Source organism: Neofelis nebulosa, chromosome 8 (genome assembly GCF_028018385.1).
Source record: "Neofelis nebulosa isolate mNeoNeb1 chromosome 8, mNeoNeb1.pri, whole genome shotgun sequence".
Taxonomy (NCBI): domain Eukaryota; kingdom Metazoa; phylum Chordata; class Mammalia; order Carnivora; family Felidae; genus Neofelis; species Neofelis nebulosa.
In genome coordinates, this window is record NC_080789.1 from 59,955,762 (window position 1) to 59,975,997 (window position 20,236).

The 20,236-nt window shown below is 41.0% G+C and overlaps 1 protein-coding gene and 1 long non-coding RNA gene across 3 annotated transcripts in view; one reads left to right on the forward strand and one right to left on the reverse strand.

The window, feature by feature from the left end:
• Positions 1–20,236, forward strand: part of SARNP (SAP domain containing ribonucleoprotein) — a 56,615-nt gene that overhangs the window by 27,041 nt on the left and 9,338 nt on the right. For both annotated transcript variants that reach the window (XR_009265621.1, XM_058742449.1), the window contains exon 10: positions 19,138–19,227. Coding sequence is in view for 1 of the 2 variants with exons in the window: in XM_058742449.1 (XP_058598432.1) it covers positions 19,138–19,227 (90 nt within the window). In the remaining variant the exon portion in view is untranslated. The remainder of the gene's footprint in view (positions 1–19,137; positions 19,228–20,236) is intronic.
• On the reverse strand, positions 2,219–4,625 carry LOC131519420 (uncharacterized). The gene is made up of 3 exons (XR_009265622.1): positions 4,540–4,625; positions 3,755–3,817; positions 2,219–3,594 (listed from the first exon to the last, which is right to left on the reverse strand). It is a non-coding gene; the product is annotated as an uncharacterized LOC131519420 (long non-coding RNA).

The following is a 20,236-nucleotide window of genomic DNA, read 5'->3' on the forward strand; positions in this document are numbered from 1 at the left end:
GAATCCCAAGCAGGCTCCGGGATATCAGTGCAGAGCCTGACGTGGGGCTCCATCTCACGAACCACAAGATCATAACCCGAGCTGAAGTCAAGAGTCGGGCAATCTTGCCCAAAGTGTGCAACTCTTGAGGTTGTGAGTTCCAGCCCCAGGCTGGGTGTAGGGATTACTAAAACAAAATAAATAAACTTAAAAAAATAATTTAAAAAATTAATCTTTGAAGGGTTATAATCAGATAATGGTAATTGGTAAAACTCTCACTTTATGAGTTCCGTTTTCAGGTAACGTTCATTGTCATACATGTGTTCTAGAGTAGTTTTCTCAAATTCTGTAGCAAAATACTAGTCAAAAAATTTTAATTTAATTAATTAATTTATTTTTAGAGAGACAGAGAGATAGTGTGAGTGGTGGAAGGGTGGAGAGAGAGAGAGAAAGAGAGTCCCAAGTAGGTTCCGCACTGTCAGCACAGAGCTTGACGTGGGGCTTGAACCCACAAACTATGAGATTGTAACCTGAGCTGAGATCAAGTTGGATGCTTAACTGAGCCACCCAGGTGCCCAAGGTTTTTTAAATTTCTAATTCATTTGGGCCACCTGGCTGGCTCACTCAGTAGAGCATGTGACTCTTGATCTCTTGGTCAGAGAGAGCTTTCCTAAAATTTTTAGGGGTGCCTGGAAACTGAAAATTTTAATTAAATTTAAATAGCTACATGTATATTGGACAGTTCAAGCCTACCTTATATCTCACACAGTTTTCACACTTGGAAGTATTATGGAAATTCTTTTTTTTTAATTTTTTTTTTTCAACGTTTTTTTATTTTTATTTTTGGGACAGAGAGAGACAGAGCATGAATGGGGGAGGGGCAGAGAGAGAGGGAGACACAGAATCGGAAACAGGCTCCAGGCTCCGAGCCATCAGCCCAGAGCCTGACGCGGGGCTCGAACTCACGGACCGCGAGATCGTGACCTGGCTGAAGTTGGACGCTTAACTGACTGCGCCACCCAGGCGCCCCGAAAATTCTTTATCAGACTACATACTTGGACCACTGTCTCTGTAGCCCAGAATTTTTTAGTGCCTATAGAAGATAAGCAGTTTTAGGGGCTCCACGTGGCTCAGTTGGTTCAGTTACAGATTCTTAATAACCACTCAGGTCATGATTTCATGATTTCATTGAGCCCATGTCAGGCTCTGTGCTGACTTTGTGGAGCCTGCTTGGGATTCTTCTCTCTCTGCCCCTCCTGCATGCACATATGCAATGAGTGCACTCTCTCAAAATAAACATTAAAATATATATATGCAACCTCAGAGTGAATGTGGAAGGAGAGAAATTGGAGGAGAGGGAGTAGTAAGAGATAAGAAGGACTAAGTGTTCTTTTTTTCAAGTAACTTTTCCCCCAGAACTTAGTTGTTCTAGATCCAGATCCTCAAATTGCAACTGGCTGCATTCTCAGTGAGAGTTGTTTGGTTCAGAATCTTGTGCTTAACTGTTCTCTATCACCAGAGATGATTTGCTACTTAGTATTTGGTTGGCCAAGGTTAGTGACCTGATTAAGTTTGTATTTATGGAACAGCCAGATCAGCATACTCTGGGGTCCTGGGTTCCAGTATAGCCTCCTCTAATATAATTTGGTCATCTGTCTTTCAAGTTTTATAATTCTCTAGGCACAGATCTCATTCATTTAGGTAAAATGCAAATAGTGGAAGTTAGCGGGTAGTGTAGAGATTTCTCTTCTTCATCCTAGTATTCTGAAAAAGGCAATGAGAAACCCCCCTCCTGTTATCTCCATTGCATGGGGTTTGTGTTTGCTTGATCCAGCTTAAATCCCAGATTGCTTGCTGGTTTCTCTTCAGTAGATTCCTCTATAGACCAGTGTATATGATAAAGAGAAAGCGTGTGAGAGGAAGTGAGCCATGGGTCAATAGTGTTTATGACTGATTTTTTTTTTTTTTAACTGTCACAATTCGATCATTTTTTCTTTATATTTTAGATTTATATCTTGAGCATGTTACACATTTGAGGAAACTAAATCTCTGCTATTCTTCTTAGGCTGACTTTTGCATGACTGCTCGTGTATTTCAGCTTTCATCTCCACTAGTATACTTTACATGTTAGGCAGTACACAGAAACTTAAAGAAATCTGGCTTCCCTCCTCACCCCCCCGCCCCCCGCCCCAATCATCTTCCTCCTTTCCCCCTGCCCAAGAAAGGCCTGTCCGTTCATGTTTCCAGCTCAAGTCTCAGTGAATAGAATCCTGTTGGTTTAGGATAATGGGAAGTGACAGGGCAAAGAATGGCACTGGCATTTATAGACATTTTTTACACAAGAGGCTGTAAATTGTCCCCTCCAACTCTTTGGACTATTTGAGGATAGAATGGCATGCCTTTTCTCATATAAGCCTCATGGTGACTATGGGCTGAGAAACCTCCCACCCCCTCAAACAAAACAAAACCCAGATAAAATAACCTCTGCCTGGTTGGTTCTGATTGATCACCAGCTAGGTTTTCAGTCTTGTGCTACACTGGGTGTTGTTGTTGTTATTGTTGTTTTCTCCCCCCTCTCTCTGTCAGTTTTCCATGTCTCCTAAGAGGAGTAGTGTTTGGGTTAGTCCTATTGGTGAAGGACAGGACTCGGCTTGGCATGTAAGAAACTCATCTTTGAAAGGAGCGAGAGATAGATAGAGGGAATAGATGGGAAGCCAGCTCAGTTAATAGGTGATGGTCATAGGACGTTAGTTTTATCAAAACTCTGGGCTTAGAGTTATGGTGTTAAATGATGTAGCTAATTTGGATTGTTTTGTTTTCATTTTTTCTCCCCAAACGTTGGCATATTTGGGGGAAGTAAAACTTGATACTTTAGGAAGTTATAGAACATCCAGCTCAGTAAGTATTAAAACAAAACCCAAACTCAGGCACTAAGCAGAAAACTGAAATGTAGTTTATACTCTTCTCCCCCACATGTGAGGGGCATGTGTTACTGCTTCTTGGTTCTTAATTAGTAGTAGAAACTATAGGCATCTTTTATCCCTATTGACCTTAGTATATCTTCCTTATTTCTGTGCTGGCATTTTACTGAGATTTCCCTACTTTGTAGCTTGTGTTAAGGTCACTGTCCTAATGAGTTATCTTGAGGCCTGTATACCCTAAAGTCTGCTTTTCCTGTGTTGTGATTTTTGCCAGTTTTCTTCCCTGATGGTTATGGTCTGTGTTATTATACAGTGTCCGAATATAAAATGTTAAAAAATTAAATATCCCTCCATTGATCATTGTCTTGTTGTTGAGGCTGGTAGTTAGAAGATTGTTAGGCAGTGATTAGTTTCATGAACTTTTCATGTAATTACATGTTTTTGCTCACCATTGCTTGGGGATGAACCACATCAGAGTGAGAGAGATACTGGACTTAGTTTTTTGAGGATCTTGTCACTGAAATCTGTTGAGCTATCAGAGAAGCAGCTGGGACAAAGAGTCAGTTCCAGGCATAGGAGAGCATCAGTGTCTCCTAGCATACAGATTTCACTGTGGCTAAATGATGGTGGGTTGGTTTCCATTCAGTCTCTTCTGGAAGGCCTATTTGATTCTGTTTATATTCCCTTCCACCACCTGAAAATAAATGAAGAAATGTTTGTTCTTCCCCTTCAGCATTCGGTTTTGGTATAGAGGGATGTGGAGAGAAGGAAGTTCACACTATGGATTTAGTCATAGTCATCAGCTTTCTCAGAGAGTCTATAAATTGTTAGAGTTTAGGTATATGTATACAAACCTTTTCCAAAGGAAGAACTGTGGGGCCACGCATAGGACATCGCCAACATGGTACTATAAGAACCTGAAGAACCATAAGCTATGGTGAGGAATTTGGTAGAATATTTTTTAAAAGCATAGTGGTAGAAGATTTAGATCCCAAGATAAGTTGGAAAAGTAGCCTGCTAAGTGGGTTTGGATTCTTTTCCATCCATATGTACTCAAATAGCAGTACCTAGGCCAAGTACACTACTTAATTCTCTATTAGCCTTTCTCATGGGGCCCCTTGAGACCAAGAAGAATGCATATAGTAGGATTGTAGATGGGAAGAACTTAATTGTAGATCTACTTAGACATTGTATTTCATTGAGCAGGGGTTTGGGGGGGAACATCGCACACCTCATCCTGGATTGGCGTTTTCCCAAAAATGCTTCTTCCACTTGAAAAACTACATTATTTTGAGTTTACATTAACCCACAAGAAAAGATTTGTATGGGTTTTTTATATATGGTACAGATAGCACTTGAGAGTGGCTGTCAGGATGAATTTCAGGAAGAGCTAAGATGAACCCCACATAGTTAGTTTTCGGCATTTCTTAGGAGCATTTTGGGGCCCAATTAAAATTTAACCAGTCCTTAAAATCTTCTTCTAATTAATAATAATTTGAAAATGAATATTTGGCCATTTTTTTCCCTGCCTCTTCTCTAAGATAAAAACTGCTGTTTCTCCACCCGCCCATTGGAACAAACGTTGAGGGAGTGGTGAAGGAGCTGTTTAAAGAGGAAACAATAGGGAAAACTCTCTGACCTCAGTTTATCCCCTCATCTGGTTCTTCATTTGTCCCTGCTGAGGAACAGAACTTGTCTTTTGTCTGTAACACAAATACATCTTCACCTCCCTCCCTTCCCACTCCCCCCCACCACCCGCTCTTCTCACTCTCTTCTATTATAGTTCCAATCAATGATGTCATTATGTGTGCCATTCAACTGCTGTTGAGCCACTTGGCTATAGGAATTTGGAAGAGCAAAGAGGCAGAATGGAATTTTTCTCTGTCCTGCCCAGGGCTCTTGAAAATGTATTCCAATTTTAACTTGAGAAATAGGAGTCAGGTTTTTCTTTGCTCTGTTTCTTCTTCTACCCTCCCATCTATGTTCTAACCCTTAAACATGTTTTTACCTAGCTGTGTGTGAGGGAAAAATTGGATAAAAAGTGTTAGGAATATAAATTGAACACTCGAAGAAGAAAAAGTTTAAAAATTTGTGGAAGCAAGATGAAAATTTTGATGTTTTGTCAGCATTTATGGCTGGTGTTTTGCCCTGTTTCCTGTAAGTTGGGTCTTTGAGAAGTTTCTGGTAGAGGGTTGTATTTCCCTAGGGTGCGTGGTTGAGAACACTAAGGATCTTATACCTTTTCATTTTATTTTTCTTACCTGATTTTATACCTAAAGAACTAGAGGTAAGGAAGTTTGTAGTAAGAAAAAAACTTACTCTTTGCTATCTCCCCAGCTTAACACCCCACCCCCACTTACCTCTTTGCATTCCTTCTTCTAACATGTCAGAACTGATGACTTTGATAAAAAACAAGTTTTATGCCTCTTTGTGGTCCCCCTGTAGTATTTTCCCTAAGAATAAACACAGCCTGGAAAAGGAGGGAATGCTGGATTCTGTTGAGTCTGTTTTATTTTAAATACATTTAGTTGTTTGTGCGAGCCAGGTTGTTGGGGTGGGATCATTCTCTGAGTGTCAGTTTAAAAAAAAATTTTTTTTTCCATTCATGGTACACAAGGTAAATAATTTTTTGTATTTTTTTTTTAACATTTATTTATTTTTGAGAGAGAGCCAGAGTGCGAGCAGGGGAGGGGCAGAGAGAGAGGGAGATGAGAATTGGAAACCGGCTCCATGCTCTGAGCTGTCAGCACAGAGCCCGATGTGAGCTCTAACCGCAAGATCATGATCTGAGCCAAAGCCGGATGTTTAAACCAACTGAGCCACCCAGGTGCCCCTCATTTTAAAAATTCACTTGCAAACACATATCTGATTGTATATCAGTCTGTCTGACTTGGGAGTGACCAGTACCTGTGTCTAATTTCGAGGTGACCAGTAGCTGGCCTGGCATTTTTACACTTGATCTTAGCCAAAAGGCCGAGAAGCGATTGGCCTGGCATTTTTAAGGAGAGCAGTATCTGTCTGATCACTCTCAGATACTCTCCCTGTGGTGAAATGTGAGCATGAGCTTAGTTTCTGAATCCAAGTCTATCTGTCCTTCAGAATCTGTATGGGAGAAAAAAGTATGGGGTGTTTTTTGGGTTGGTTTGGTGGTTGGTGTGGGGGTGGGGTGGGGGGGTGTGTATTACTACTTTTGGGAGGTGGTCTGAGCTCATGGTTTGAGAGTTGCAGCAATATAGGGATGTTTAAGATGTATTTTAATACTTGAGAGGCTAACACTTGAGTAATAGTGTTCCTTGGACTAACATCGATAAGTAACATTTTATTTTTGAAAATACATACAGGTTCAAAAAAAATAGATATAAGTTCAATTCAAATAAAGTTTAATAATTATGTGACAGTTCATTTTCTTAGGTATTCACTGGAATAATGGAATTACTTTTCAGGCCTGATAGCTGATGCTGTATATTTTGGAGATAGGGATGGGGATGAGCCAGGGTGTCAGATTGGGAGATATCTTATGGGGGGATATTTGGTGGTGATGTTTGCAAACTAGCAAAGGCCCTGTTTTTTGTTTTTTAAGATTTTTTTTTATTTTTTAAGTAATCTGTACGCCCAACCTGGGGCTTGAATTTACAATCCAAGATCAAGAGTCTCGTGTTGTACCGACTGAGCCAGTGAGGCGCCACTAAAAGTCCCTCCTGTTCTTAATAAAACCTGAGGTGTTGGGGGTGCCTGGGTGGCTCAGTCGGTTGGACATCCAACTTTTGGTTTCAGCTCAGGTCCTGATCTCACAGTTCAAGGGATTGAGCCCCGTGTTGGGCTCTGTGCCGACAGTGTGGAGCCTGTTTGGGATTGGAATTTTCTTTCTCTTTCACTCTGCCTCTCCCCTGCTTGCACTGTCTCTCTCTCAAATATTAAAATAAATAAATAAAATCTGAGGTGTCTTGTTAAGACTTAGAAAATGTTAGCTCCTTCCCTCCCCTCCTTTCCTTTGTTAATCTTTTCTCACATTTTCTTATATAGTATTTTAACCAAATTTTACCTTCTCATTGCTAGAGCAGATTCTTAGGTCAGAAATTGAAATGTATATTCAGGATGTTCTACACTTGGAATTCATGTCAAATATTGAATCTTTAAATCTCTAGCAGTGAAGATGTGTTCCTGAGAAAGATATTATGTTTATAGTGCTTGCTTTCTGGATTTTAGAAAGTATCAGGTGAGGAGTTCATTGAGGTATAGAGTAGAGGAGGAAGTTACAGAATTTTCACTACCATGTTCATGCTTAGATATGAGGTAGTTGAGGAAGTGCAGCCGGAAGTGAAAAGAGCTGTAAGATGAGAGCCTTCATGTAATGGACTTCTTTGGTTCTCTAAATAACAAGCAAAGCACATGAGCCCGAAGACAAATTCTATCTGTTCTCATGTCTGCTCTCTATTGATATTCCCCCTCACCCTCTGTATCAATTCTGCAGAAAAAAAATACTTTTGTGTACTTGAACCTAGTTGCCTCCCTCTTTCCCCCACATACCTGAAGTCTTCCCTGATCTTGTTTTGGCATGTTTTCCTTGTATTGAGCTCCTCTTGCAAAAGAGTTTCTGTGTTCTGCTGCTTGAATTCTACAAAGGAAGTAAGACAGGTGTGCTCCTTAGAGCCAGCTGTGATTTCTTCATAGCTTTGTTTTGCCTTTCACATCCCTACAGCTGAGATACCCTGTTTGTAGGAAGTGTAAACTTTTTTAGAAGGACTGACGCTTTTGGGGAAAAATTGGGAGTCAAGCAGCAGCCTTGTTTGGACTTGGTGAGATTTTTTTTTTGGGTTTTTTTTTGTAATTTTGGTCTCTGTTTTCTCAAAGCCATTTGCAATTATTCATAGCTGTAGCTGCACATAAGGCTCACCAGGGGACCCTTTTTAAAATACATTTCCCTAAGTAAGCTCTTCGTTTTGAGATTCAGGTTTATTAGGTTGGATTGAAACCAGAAATCTGCATTTTGTTTTATTATTTTAGAGAGCAAGAGACAGCATGCCAGCAGGGGAGACGGGCAGAGGGAGGAAGAGAAAGAGAATCTTGAGCAGGCTCCATGCTCAGCATGGAGACCAACGTGGGGCTTTATCCCACGACCGGAGCCAAAATCAAGAATCACACTCAACCAACTGAGCCACCCAGGTGCCCCAGAAATCTGCATTTTATTTTATTTTATTTTTTAATTTTTTTGTTTTAACATTTTATTTATTTTTGAGACAGGGAGAGACAGAGCATGAACAGGGGAGGGTCAGAGAGAGGGAGACCCAGAATCTGAAACAGGCTCCAGGCTCTGAGCTGTCAGCACAGAGCCCGACGTGGGGCTCGAACTCATGGACTGCGAGATCATGACCTGAGCTGAAGTCGGCTGCTCAACCGACTGAGCCACCCAGGTGCCCCGAAATCTGCATTTTAAAATATTGCAGATGGGGTGCCTAGCTATCTCAGTTGGTAGAGCATGTGACTTGGGTCGTGAGTTCGAGCTCCATGTTGGGCGTAGCTCTTACATTAAAATATGTGTGTGTGCACGTGTGTGTGTATATTACAGGTGAGAAGAATCTGCTTTCCTAGTGCCCATTCTAATTTCTGAATGCTAGGTAACTATCATCCTTCGTTCTCTGTATATTTGGTTAAGACCACATTTACTTCCCCTCAAAGTTTTTAGCTTCCCTCTACTGACTTCTTGACATTTCTGCCAAGCTCTGCATCACTTATCCTTAAAAGCAGCAGCTTCCTGGCTTTTAAGGGAGAGAGGGTGGGGACTTTTAATAGAAACTTGGTTTCCGGGGGTCTCAAGTGTGAAGCCTTCATTTCCTCCACCTGCCTTGCTTTGTCCTACAGTCAGCTAGATCAAGACCGAGACGACCTCCTCTGGGGTTGGAGAGGAGTGGGGGTTGGGGAAGGAACTTGATTTAGATAAAGAGAAAAAGTGATGGGAGCTAGTGACTCAGAAGAGTGTTTGGTTCTGAGCTGTGTTTGGGGACTTCAAATCCTGGGAAGATAGGAGGAGATACAGTTCCTGGTGGTCTCTAAATCTCATGTAGCTTTAAATTTCCTGGCATCCTCTTGGCCCTAGAAAGTTGATTCTGATCTCACAGTTGAAAAGTTTTTAGAGTAGGTAAGATGGTTGTATTGGGAAGTGTATTTTTTGTTATGTGTGTGGGAGTGTTGGGAGTGTCTCTATTATTATGTGCTAAAATGGCATACCCTTTGCTAGTCCAGCCCTTCACCTTTGTCTTTTTTAGTTAGCTTCTGTGCATTAGTGTTTAGGACCACCTTATGTTCTGTGGTCTGACTGGCATAAGCAGGCTCAGGAATAAACATGTTCAGATAAATTTCAGAAACTGGGACAGGGAGGTGACAGCTGTGTGCTGAAGCATTGCAGTGTTTCTGAGAGAAAAACCATCAGTTGCTGTCATTCACTCTGAGAGTATGAAATTGGAAGCCCACTTACCCTGGAGTGTTTCATAACCTTTACCTCTGGGAAGTCAAGGCCATGTCATTATTAATCTACCATCGCTTGAAAGCCCCCAGCCTCTGCTTTTCATCCTGACATCAGTCACGTGGCAGTGAGTCAGGAAAGTGCCCATAAAGCTCTTCCTTTTCTTTTTGCCTGACTCTTACCTTACATTCCCTTGGAAAATCAGACTGGCCTGAGAACTGTTAACATTTTTGTATGATAATTCGTTTACAAAAGGGGACAGTTATTTGTTATTTTTGAAATGCAACCCATTTTGGCTCGCTCTTAGTCTCTGTTCTATCATTCCAGGCAAAAGACTTCTGAGAAAATAACTGTTAAAGTGAGGTAAATAAAACGGCAGAGTTTATGTCGTGATGGAAATATATAGGAGACTCTTAACATTGAAGAGTGTTGAGTGTGAAGAATAGCTGTCATTAAAACAGTTCTAGGAGAACAGCCTGCTCCAACTCATAGTAGTACCTGAGCTTCCCTGAAGTGTCTTTTTCTGCTTATAAGGATATCTCTGACTGAGTTGTTTAGATTGAAATTTCTGCTTCTCAAACATGGTATAAGGAGAGATGATGAATGATGAGCTGTTGCACTGACCAGGGAAAATGTCTGGCTTGGTTAATTCATTTGGTCTCCTCTGAGAATAGTGAGGATATCTTTTATTTTATTTATTTATTTATTTTTTAATGTTTATTTCTGAGACAGGGAGAGACAGAGCACGAGTGGGGGAGGGGCAGAGAGAGAGAGGGAGACACAGAATCCAAAGCAGGCTCCAGGTTCTGAGCTGTCCGCACAGAGCCCGACATGGGGCTGGAACTCACAAACCATGAAATCATGACCTGAGCCGAAGTCGGTTGTTCAACTGACTGAGCCACCTAGGCACCCCAGTAGTGAGGATATCTTACATTTAAATTCAGTAAATACTTTTGTTTTGTGTTTTGGGAATTACGGTCCCCTAAAAAAGTCTTGGTTACATTTGGGTCGCTGTTTTGTTTCTCCTAGTTGTTGTTGTTGTTGTTGTTGTTGTTGTTGTTTCTGTTTCTGTTTCTTCTTCTTCTTCTTCTTCTAAGATTTTATTTTTGGGGGCACCTGGGTGGCTCAGTCTGTTAGGCATCCAACTCTTGCTTTCGGCTCAGGTCATGATCTCACTGTGTTGTGAGATCAAGCCCCTCTTTGGGTCCTGCACTGGGCGTGGAGCCTGCCTAAGATTGTTTCTCTCCCTCTGTCCCTCCCCTGCTCGTTCTCTCTCTCTCTCTCTCTCTCTCTCTCTCTCTAAAATATGTATGTGTGTGTGTGTGTATATGTTTTATTTTACTTTATTATTTTATTTTTGAGAGAGAGAGAGTCTTTTGGGGGGGTAGTTTCATTTTATTCTCAACAAAAGGAAAATTTAGGTTTAAGAGAAAGTCTTTTAGTTTGTTAAGACATGTTTGATGGTTAAAGTCTTTTATTTTATTTTATTTCCATCCAAATTAGCATATATATATAGAGAGAGAGAATCTTAAGCAGGCTCCATGCTCAGTGTGGAGCCCCGTGTGGGGCTTGATCCCACAACCCTAGGATCACGACCTGAGCCAAAATCAAGAGTTGGACGTGTAACCAACTGAGGCCACCCAGGTGCCCCAGTATTTTATTTTTTTAAGTAGTCTCTGTACTCAGAATGGGGCTTGAATTTACAACCTGTAGATCAAGAGTTGCATGCTCTACCAACTGAGCCAGGAAGCCACTCCTAGTTTCTTTTGATGATTCAGGATGACATTGGTAATAAGATTGTATCTTGAAGATGCAGATTGGGTTTGGAAGATAACAAAGCTAGAATCTACTTCATCTTGGATATTCTTGCTACCCTTTGCCATAGAAAGAAACAATCACTTTAGAAAGTGTCTATGAATTTCAGGCTGCTGATTGTTGTAGCTGATCTTCCGTTTGGGACTTAATTCCTGGCTATAGTATATATATGCCATGCAAACCATTGACAAGAGCCCTTAATTTAATATGTCTAGTAATAACCTGGTACTTCCTTTCCCTCTCTTTTTCCTTCTTGGGGGCACTGAAGTGTTTTCTAATTAATCCCATTATATTTAGAGAGGAATAAGTTCTTTTTTTTTTTTTTTAAATGTTTATTTTTGAGAGAGCGCAAGCAGGGGAGGGACAGAGAGAGGGGGACAGAGGATCTGAAGAAGGCTCTGCGCTGACAGCAATGAGACCAAACTCACAAACCATGAGATCATGACCTGAGCCGAAGTTGGATGCTCAATCGACTGAACCACCCAGGTTCCCCGAGAGGAGTAAGTTCTTAAGGCACCAGCAGCAACCCTGTAACTAACTTCACTTCATCTTCTAAGCTTCTGTCTAGGGATCTGGGTATTGGATCACTGTCTCTAGATCTCACTTTAATACTTCTTTCTCACCTTAATACTTCTGGCTAATAGAAATATTTTCAAAACTGCTTACCAGAGACAGACCATACATTTGGCTCCAAATTTTATAGCTATCAATAGGAAAAAACACAGAGTGTTTCCAGTGATTCACAGGGTTCAGAAGGTAAAAACTTACAAGTTGATCAGCAAAAGCATAATTATTTTACATCTGGGGACCAGGAAGAAAATTTCCCAATGGGTCCTCATAATGCAGTAATGTAATAAACAATAGTATACATCTTTACCAGAACTCAGTCGTAAATTCATAAGTCCCATGAGGTTAAGGACCTTGGTCTTACTCATCTCTGTTCCCAATGCCCGAACAGTGCCTAACCTAGACACTAAGTAGATATTTGAATGACTAGTGGATGAATGGATTAATTTTGTGGTATTATTTAAAATGTTGATGGAGGAATGCCTGGGTGACTCAGTTGATTCCAATTCTTTTTTTAATTTTTTTAATTTTTTTTTAATGTTTTTATTTATTTTTGAGATAGAGACAGAGCATGAGCAGGGGAGGGTCAGAGAGAGAGGGAGACACAGAATCTGAAACAGGCTCCAGGCTCTGAGCTGTCAGCACGGAGCCCGACGCAGGGCTCGAACTCATGGACCGCGAGATTGTGACCCGAGCCGAAGTCGGCCGCTTAACTGACTGAGCCACCCAGGTGCCCAGATTCCAGTTCTTGATTTCAGCTCAGGTCATGATGGTTTGTGAGTTCAAGCCCCACATTAGGCTCCAAACTGTCAGTGGAAACTGATGTCTGTAATTCAGTGAAAGCAATTCCTCAGGGGCCTTTATAGTTAGTACCTAAGATTGGGTCTACAGAGTTAGAGTTTGGATCCTTGCTCTGTTCCCTTGGATATTATCTAGATATTTTTGGTGTTGTCATTAATTGTTAGATTTAATGAAATCGGTAAAGCCTGGCAGCATAAATTTTTTTTTAGGGTCTCAGAAGAAGATGGTTAATAATACTTGTTGGAGAAGATTGGTTTTGTCTCATTACTTATTCTGCCACACTTTAACCCTGAATCTACTCATCATTCCAAATACTCATTCACTTTGCAGACAAAGGGAATTTCTTTGTTGTCTTGGTAATGGGTCTGATTCTTACCTACTTTTTTTTTTTTAATGTTTATTTATGTTTGAGAGAAAGAGTCAGAGTGTGAGTAGTGGGAGGAACAGAAAGAGGGAAACACAGAATCTGAAGCAGGTTCCAGGCTCTGAGCTGTCAGCACAGAGCCCAACGCGGGGCTTGAACTCACAAACTGAGATCATGATCTGAGCTGAAGTTGGATGCTTAACCAACTGAGTCACCCACGTGTCCCTACTTTTTTTGTTTTAAGTTTTTATTTATTAGCTTAAGTAATCTCTGTACACAACTTGGGACTTGAATTCATGGTCCTGACATCAAGAATTGCATGGTATTCAGACTGAACCAGCCAGGCACCCCAAGATTCTTACCTACTTTTTTTTTTTTTTTAATTTTGAGAGAGAGAGACAGAATCTCAAGCAGGCCCCGCACTGTCAGTGCACAGCCCCACATGGGGCTCGAACCCACAAACTGTGAGATCATAACCTGAGATAAAATCAAGAGCCAGATGCTTAACTGACTGAGCCACCCAGGAGCCCCCTTACCTACTTTTGATGACTTTGCTTCTAATGTAGAAGATAAATAAATGGTATTATTATCTTCGGAATTTTGTTGGTGGTCTCAGACTTTGTTTCAAAGACCAGGAGGAAGGTTGCAGTGGAAATAATAGCTACCATTTATTGAATGTTTATATAATAGTCCCTATATACAAGTGCTTTCACACATGTAATTTATATCTCAAGGTAGTCTTGAATGTCTCAGTCTTTTCCTTCTAGAAGGCATTGTTTTCTTTATGTTGCCTGAGGATTTTCCAAATATGAAAGGGAAACAAGAAAGGTGAATTTGGAAAGTTGAAGAATTTGAAGAGCTCAGTTTAGAACTATCTTATTCCATGATGGAAAATACATTGATAGTAATTCATGGGGATATTTGGCTTTTTAAATATATACCTTGCTTTCTGTCCTGTGTTTTGTATATGGGCTCTCTCATCTTTTGCACAACTCTCTTTCTTATTTTTATCAACGAGCTTTTAAAAAGAAAGACAAGGCAGTTATTGGGAGATAGAAGGATTATGTATGCTGAAATTACTGGCTGTCAGTCAGTTGGCTTGCTCTTTAAGTCTTGAGGATGGGGCAAGTGAAGTATATGGATCAATCTGAACATCCAATGCCTGTGTTTAGTCAGTGAGGACAGGTTCCTTTTCTGGTTTTGGATACAAGTTGTATGTTTTGAGGAGTTTCCACTTGATAAGAAATAAGGGCACTTTAGATTCCAGCACTATTCTTCCCCCACAGGAGCATACATGGGAAAAAAAAAAAGGATTTGTTAGTGGTTGAAGGTTTGCGGGAGGGAAGTGGGGGGAGAATCAAGAAGGGAAAGGTTTGCAAATGAATATGACACTGAGCTAGAGGGGTCAGTCCTGCCTGCAGATGCACAACCCCATTTGTGCACTTGAGCATGGCCTGAGGGAGTATTGGCCTGATGAATGCAGAGAGAGATGCGTTTTGATCGAGGTAATTTCCCTCAGATGGGTCTCACCATCCCATGAATCAAAACCTGTCAGCAAGGAGCTAAAGATGGAGTGAAGTTTATTGTACGTTTGTTTCCATGCGACACCGTCACGCTAGAAGGGTCAAGTGAGAGAGATCATTAGAACTGTGTTGATTTACTGGGCCTGTTGTGCACTTTCCCTGCAGGGCAAGGAGGAAAGAGGCTTTAGGAGGGGAGCTGAGGGGCTCTGGGTGGGGAGGGAAGGGCAGGCATGCACAAAATAAATAAAACCCTCACTGGTCTCTGCGGGTGAGGGGTGGGCAGGCTGTTTGTAGGGGGTGGGAGGTGGGGGATCTGTATTGTTTTTTTTTCCCCCTAGAGCCCCTGGTAGATTTGCAGCAGATGCTCTGCCTGGATCTCCAGTAGAGATACCAAAGGTCTGATTAAAAAGGGAAGCTCATGGAGAACTCTCTGACCCTAGACTTAATGGCTAGAGAAGTGTGCCCCCTCTCCTTTCTTTTCCTCCCTCAGTCTTTCCTTACCTCTTAGTTCAAAAGGAAGCACAGGAAATTTAATTTGGAAGTGAAAATCCCCATTTCAGGATGTAGCAAAATAGAGAACCAGAGGAAAGGCTGTCCCACACATTCTAAATAGACATAGGCTTTGTGATGAGATTTGTGAAGGGAGTGGCCCCAGGGTTTGCACTGGGGGGGGGGTGAGGGGGGGAGGAGGGAGAAGGGCTGTGTTTCAAAAGTACCATCTCCCTGTCTGTAATTTGAACTTGTTAAAAGTACCCCTACCTCTGAATTGCATGAAAATAAGTATATAGTGATAGTTCAGCAATATAGGATCTAGTCTTGCCTTTCCTCATGACGAGTGTGGATGCTCCTTTTATTACCCCTAACACCATGCTTGGCCTGGAGACTTCATGAAAGTGAGAGGTTTCATCTAGAATATTCTATAGAGATTCTCATTTTGAGTGCTCCATTTTTATCTTACTTCTATCTAAATGGTGGTAGATAAAATCAAGAAAACTTTTCCTAGTGACTTTGGTAAGGAAAAATATATGAGAGCTGTGTTCATTGGAAACCTTCCTAATTCTTTTATTACAGTTCAACAGATGGAGTAGCCAGTTAGGCAAAATTAGAAACAAATTCAGTTGAGAAAATCTTTAGTATAAGATTACGAACTGGAGTCCTTTCCCTAGATCCCTAGTTAGTTACAGTGTGGAGGCATATGTTATGGTAGAAAAGAGGATGGGATCCTAGCATTGACCCAGGTTATTTGATATGGAAATGGTTGAAGTAGTTTACAACTACCTTTAGCTAAGGGTCTTAGTAATCCATCTTCCTTTAGGAATTAAGCAGCTCTTCCATTCTGCTACTGTTCTTCCAAAGAAATGCTTATGTGAGATACTTGAGGAAATGGTAAAGTTAGGAAAGTGGGTTGAGTAAAATGTCCTGGGTTCCATTCCTGGCTCTGCCACTTACTATTTGTGAGACTTTGGTCAGGTTACTTAATTTCTCCAAGTCTTAGTTTTCTTATCTATGAAATGAATTTAGTCATAGTGCCTACTATGTATGTAATAGTACATACCTATTTAGTACAAACCTACCGTGTTTGAGATTATTATAAGAAGTAAATGAGGGGTGCCTGGCTGGCTCAGTTGGAAGAGCATGCAGCTCTTGATCTTGGGGTCTTGAGTTCAGGCCCCATGTTAGGAGTAGAGTTACTAAAAAAATTAATTAATTTTAAAAGTAAGGGTGCCTGGGTGACTCAGTTAAGCATCCAACTCTTGATATCTGCTCAGGTCTTGATATCAGGGTCGTGTGTGAGTTCAAGCCCTGCACTGGGCTCCATGCTGGGTTTGAAGCCTACTAAAAAAAAAAAAAAAGTAAATGAGATAACTGCATGTAAAGAACTTCATACAGTACCTGGCATATAGTACGCACTCAGATGTTAGTGACAGTAATATCATTATTTTAATTTATGATTATTACAAACAAGAATACTTTTTTTCTTCAAACCTGGCTCAGTGTTTTACAGTAGTTTAGATTGCATCAATTATGTGCCCACTATGGACTTGCTGATGGTTATAATGAAAAAGGCAGAAAAACTATGTAGGCAATATTTTTTTCTTAGTAATACATTATGATTAAGTGGGAACTTGTGTGTGTTGGATACTTCAGTCTTTCATAGCCACCAACCTTTCTTGGCTCCTTTCTTTTTCTTTTTCTTTTTCTTTTTCTTTTTCTTTTTCTTTTTCTTTTTCTTTTTCTTTTTCTTTTTCAAGTTTATTTATTTATTTTGAGAGAGAGAGAGACCGTGCACAGGAGGGGCAGAGAGAGCAAGAATCCCAACCAGGCTCTGCACTGTCCCCACGGAGCCTGATGTGGGGCTTGAACTCATGAACCGAAGAGATTATGACCTGAGCTGAAATCGAGTCAGGCGCTTAACTGACTGAGCCATTCAGGCACCCCTCTTGACTTCTTTCTAACTTACTAGAAGGCAGGTACAGCAAAAGGGAAAAAATAAACATGCTTCTCAAGCTGAAAGAACCAAAGACCAAGAAAGTATTCCTGCCTACTGTGTTCAGAGAACTGGACTAGTTAAATAGATTAAATGCAGAAGGTTGGATAGCTGCCCTGTTTTTCGCCAAAGTGGTGGCTTCTGTGGTCATAGGAACAAAGGCAACTCCTTGGGGATGAGAGTTAGAGGTTTTAAAAAATTCCTGTGTTTCTTGGGCGCCTGGGTGACTCAGTCATTTAAGAGTCCGACTCTTGGTTTTGGCTCAGGTTGTGATCTCATGGTTTTGTGAGTTCGAGCGCAGCATCGGGCTCTGTGCTGACAGAGTGGATCCTGCTTGGGATTCTGTTTCTCCCTCTCTCTTTCACGCTGTCTCTGTCTCTCTCAAAAATAAAATTTAAAAAAATTAATGTGTTTCTGTAGATCTCTTGATTGCCTTTCTTTTGACTCTCTTATACAACCTACCTTCAGACTGCAGGATATGAACTCTCTGGGGTTTAAAAAAAAAAAAAATTAGCTCAGGAGCATCACACAGAAGTATGTTCGAAAGTTTCTTTGAACTATTGACTTGACCTTATATTGGTTACCTTTTGTAAATAAAGTCAAAGAAACTGTCCTAGCCCTTGGTGAGGGTGCGTATGTATGTATGGAGTAGAGGGTCTCATGAGATATACGGAGAGGATAGGATCTTTGTCTAGATGTGTGCCAAATTCTTTAAAATCCTTCTGGATGGAAGAACACCCAGGGAGCCCATCTGATTTTATGTGTTTTTTTTCTTTTTCTTTTTTTTAAAAATTTTTTTTTTTTTTTTTTTTTTTTTTATTTATTTTTGGGACAGAGAGAGACAAAGCATGAACGGGGGAGGGGCAGAGAGAGAGGGAGACACAGAATCGGAAACAGGCTCCAGGCTCCGAGCCATCAGCCCAGAGCCTGACGCGGGGCTCGAACTCACGGACCGCGAGATCGTGACCTGGCTGAAGTCGGAGGCTTAACCGACTGCGCCACCCAGGCGCCCCAAAAATTTTTTTTTTTTAACGTTTATTTATTTTTGAGACAGAGACAGAGCATGAACGGGGGAGGGGCAGAGAGAGAGGGAGACACAGAATCGGAAGCAGGCTGCAGACTCTGAGCCATCAGCCCAGAGCCTGACGTGGGGCTCGAACTCATGGACTGCGAGATCATAACCTGAGCTGAAGTCGGACGCTTAACCGACTGAGCCACCCAGGTGTCCCTGATTTTATATGTTTACTAATCCCAGGGCTGTGGTTTTGATTATTGGTGATTGGGTGTGGGGGGAAGGTGGAAAAGGAGAAAATAATTTTGTTTTGTTTTTGTTTTAAGATTTTAGTTTTAAATAATGTTTATATTCAACGTGGGGCTCGAATTTACAGCCTTGAGATCAAGAGTTGGATACACCAAGCCAGCCAGGTGCCCCGAAAATAACTGTTTAAAGTGGGGTAAATAAATTGGTAGGGTTTAGGTCCTGATGAGAATATATATGAGCCTCTTAACATTGAACAGTGTTAGATGTGAACATTAGCTCAGTCATTAAAATAGCTATAGGAGAATGACCAGCTCTAATGCATACTAGCTGTAATATTCTCTCCAGTTACAGGGCAGGTATCATGAATCTCTTAGAAGCTTGGGAAAGGTCCAGAGCATCTTTTCTCTTAGATGACTGCAGCTAATTTCTTGGCTCCCCTTTTTTCAAAATCATTTCAAACTATTCAGAGCCTTCTGTGACTTTGCTGGGCATTCATAATGCTTGGTTTTCTTTGTATGTTCTTCAGAAACATCACTCTGGTGTCTTTCCCTTCTAATCCTTGGCAAGTAAATGGAACTTGTAAGCAGTGTTCAACAAATAGTTTGGGTGTCTCCTACTAACCTTTTGTCCTTAGGTGTTACTAAAGCCTCAGTGTTCCATATCTGTGAATTACAGAAGTTTTTTCACAGAAATTTGTTGTATGGGTATTTTGTTTTCTTGACTCCACGTGTCTTATGAATATTGAGGCCCTACTTAAAATTAAGTTTTTCATCATTCTTAGGGATGGCATACTGTATGCTTGCTTGTTCAGTTTCCTGTTTTTTTCTGTTTGTGTGATAACTTAGTTCTTAGTGCAAGATTGGCTGGCATATTGTGACCATTAAGTTACAATTTCATTCTCTTTTGTCTTGTGAGTGGAAGCTCACTTGTTTCAATCCTCTTCTTTGTCCCTGAACAGTCTGAAGATGATGAGAAACTGAAAAAGAGGAAGGAGCGATTTGGGATTGTCACAAGTTCGGCTGGAACAGGAACCACAGAGGATACAGAGGTAAAATATACCTAGACTGCTTCATAGAGCCCTTGAAAGGAAGTGAGGGTGAAGAAACATTATTTCCCCAGCCTACTACTACTACTACCTTTTCTTTTTTTTTTTTTTAAGTAGGCTCCACACCCAACTTGGGGCTCAAACTCACCACCCTGAGACCAAGAGTCAGGTGCCCCTCCCTGGCCTTTTTTTTTTTTTAAGTTTATTTATTTTGAGAGGCAGGGGCAGAGAGGGAGGGAGAGAGAGAATCCCAAGCAGGCTTCACACTGCCAGCGCAGAGAGCCCAATGCAGGGCTGAAACCCATGAACCATGAGATCACAACCTTAGCTGAAATCTAGAGTTGGACAGTCAACCTACTGAGCCACCCAGGTGCCCCTTCCTCAGCATACTACTTAAGTGCCCAAGTAATAAGATATTTTGTTCTTTGCTTGGTATCTGTTTGGATAAAGTGGCACACTGAATTCCATCAGTACATTTAATTCGGTGTTAAAGCCAATTAGCCTAGAAAGGAGCACAAGATTTGGAATCACAGAAGCTTGGATTTGAAAAGTGTTTTTGCCACTTAGTATTACTTACAAGTTATGGCACTTTTCTGAGCCTCAGTTTCATCATCTGGGAAGTAGAGATAATACCTACCTCGGAGTGGTATTTTAAGCATGAAATTATTCTATGTAAAAAGAGATGATTCTATGTAAAATGCTTGACACAAAGCCTATCATATTATATTTAGTAACAATGTGTTTGATTATGTGCTTGGCGTATTTCTTTGATTATTTAGTGAAGACCGTATCCACCTCAGACACTAGTTGAACATATCTCCCCTCTGGTCAGTGGACTCAAATGAGACTTCTTGTTCTTACCACTTTATTTATAGTTTTTTTGTTTTGCACTGAACTCACGAACTGTGAGATCATGAGCTGAGTCAAGATCAAGAGTCAGGGTGCTTAACCAACTGTGCCACCCAGGGGGCCTCTGTTGTTTGTTTTTTAAAGACTTGTGTTTATCCACCGG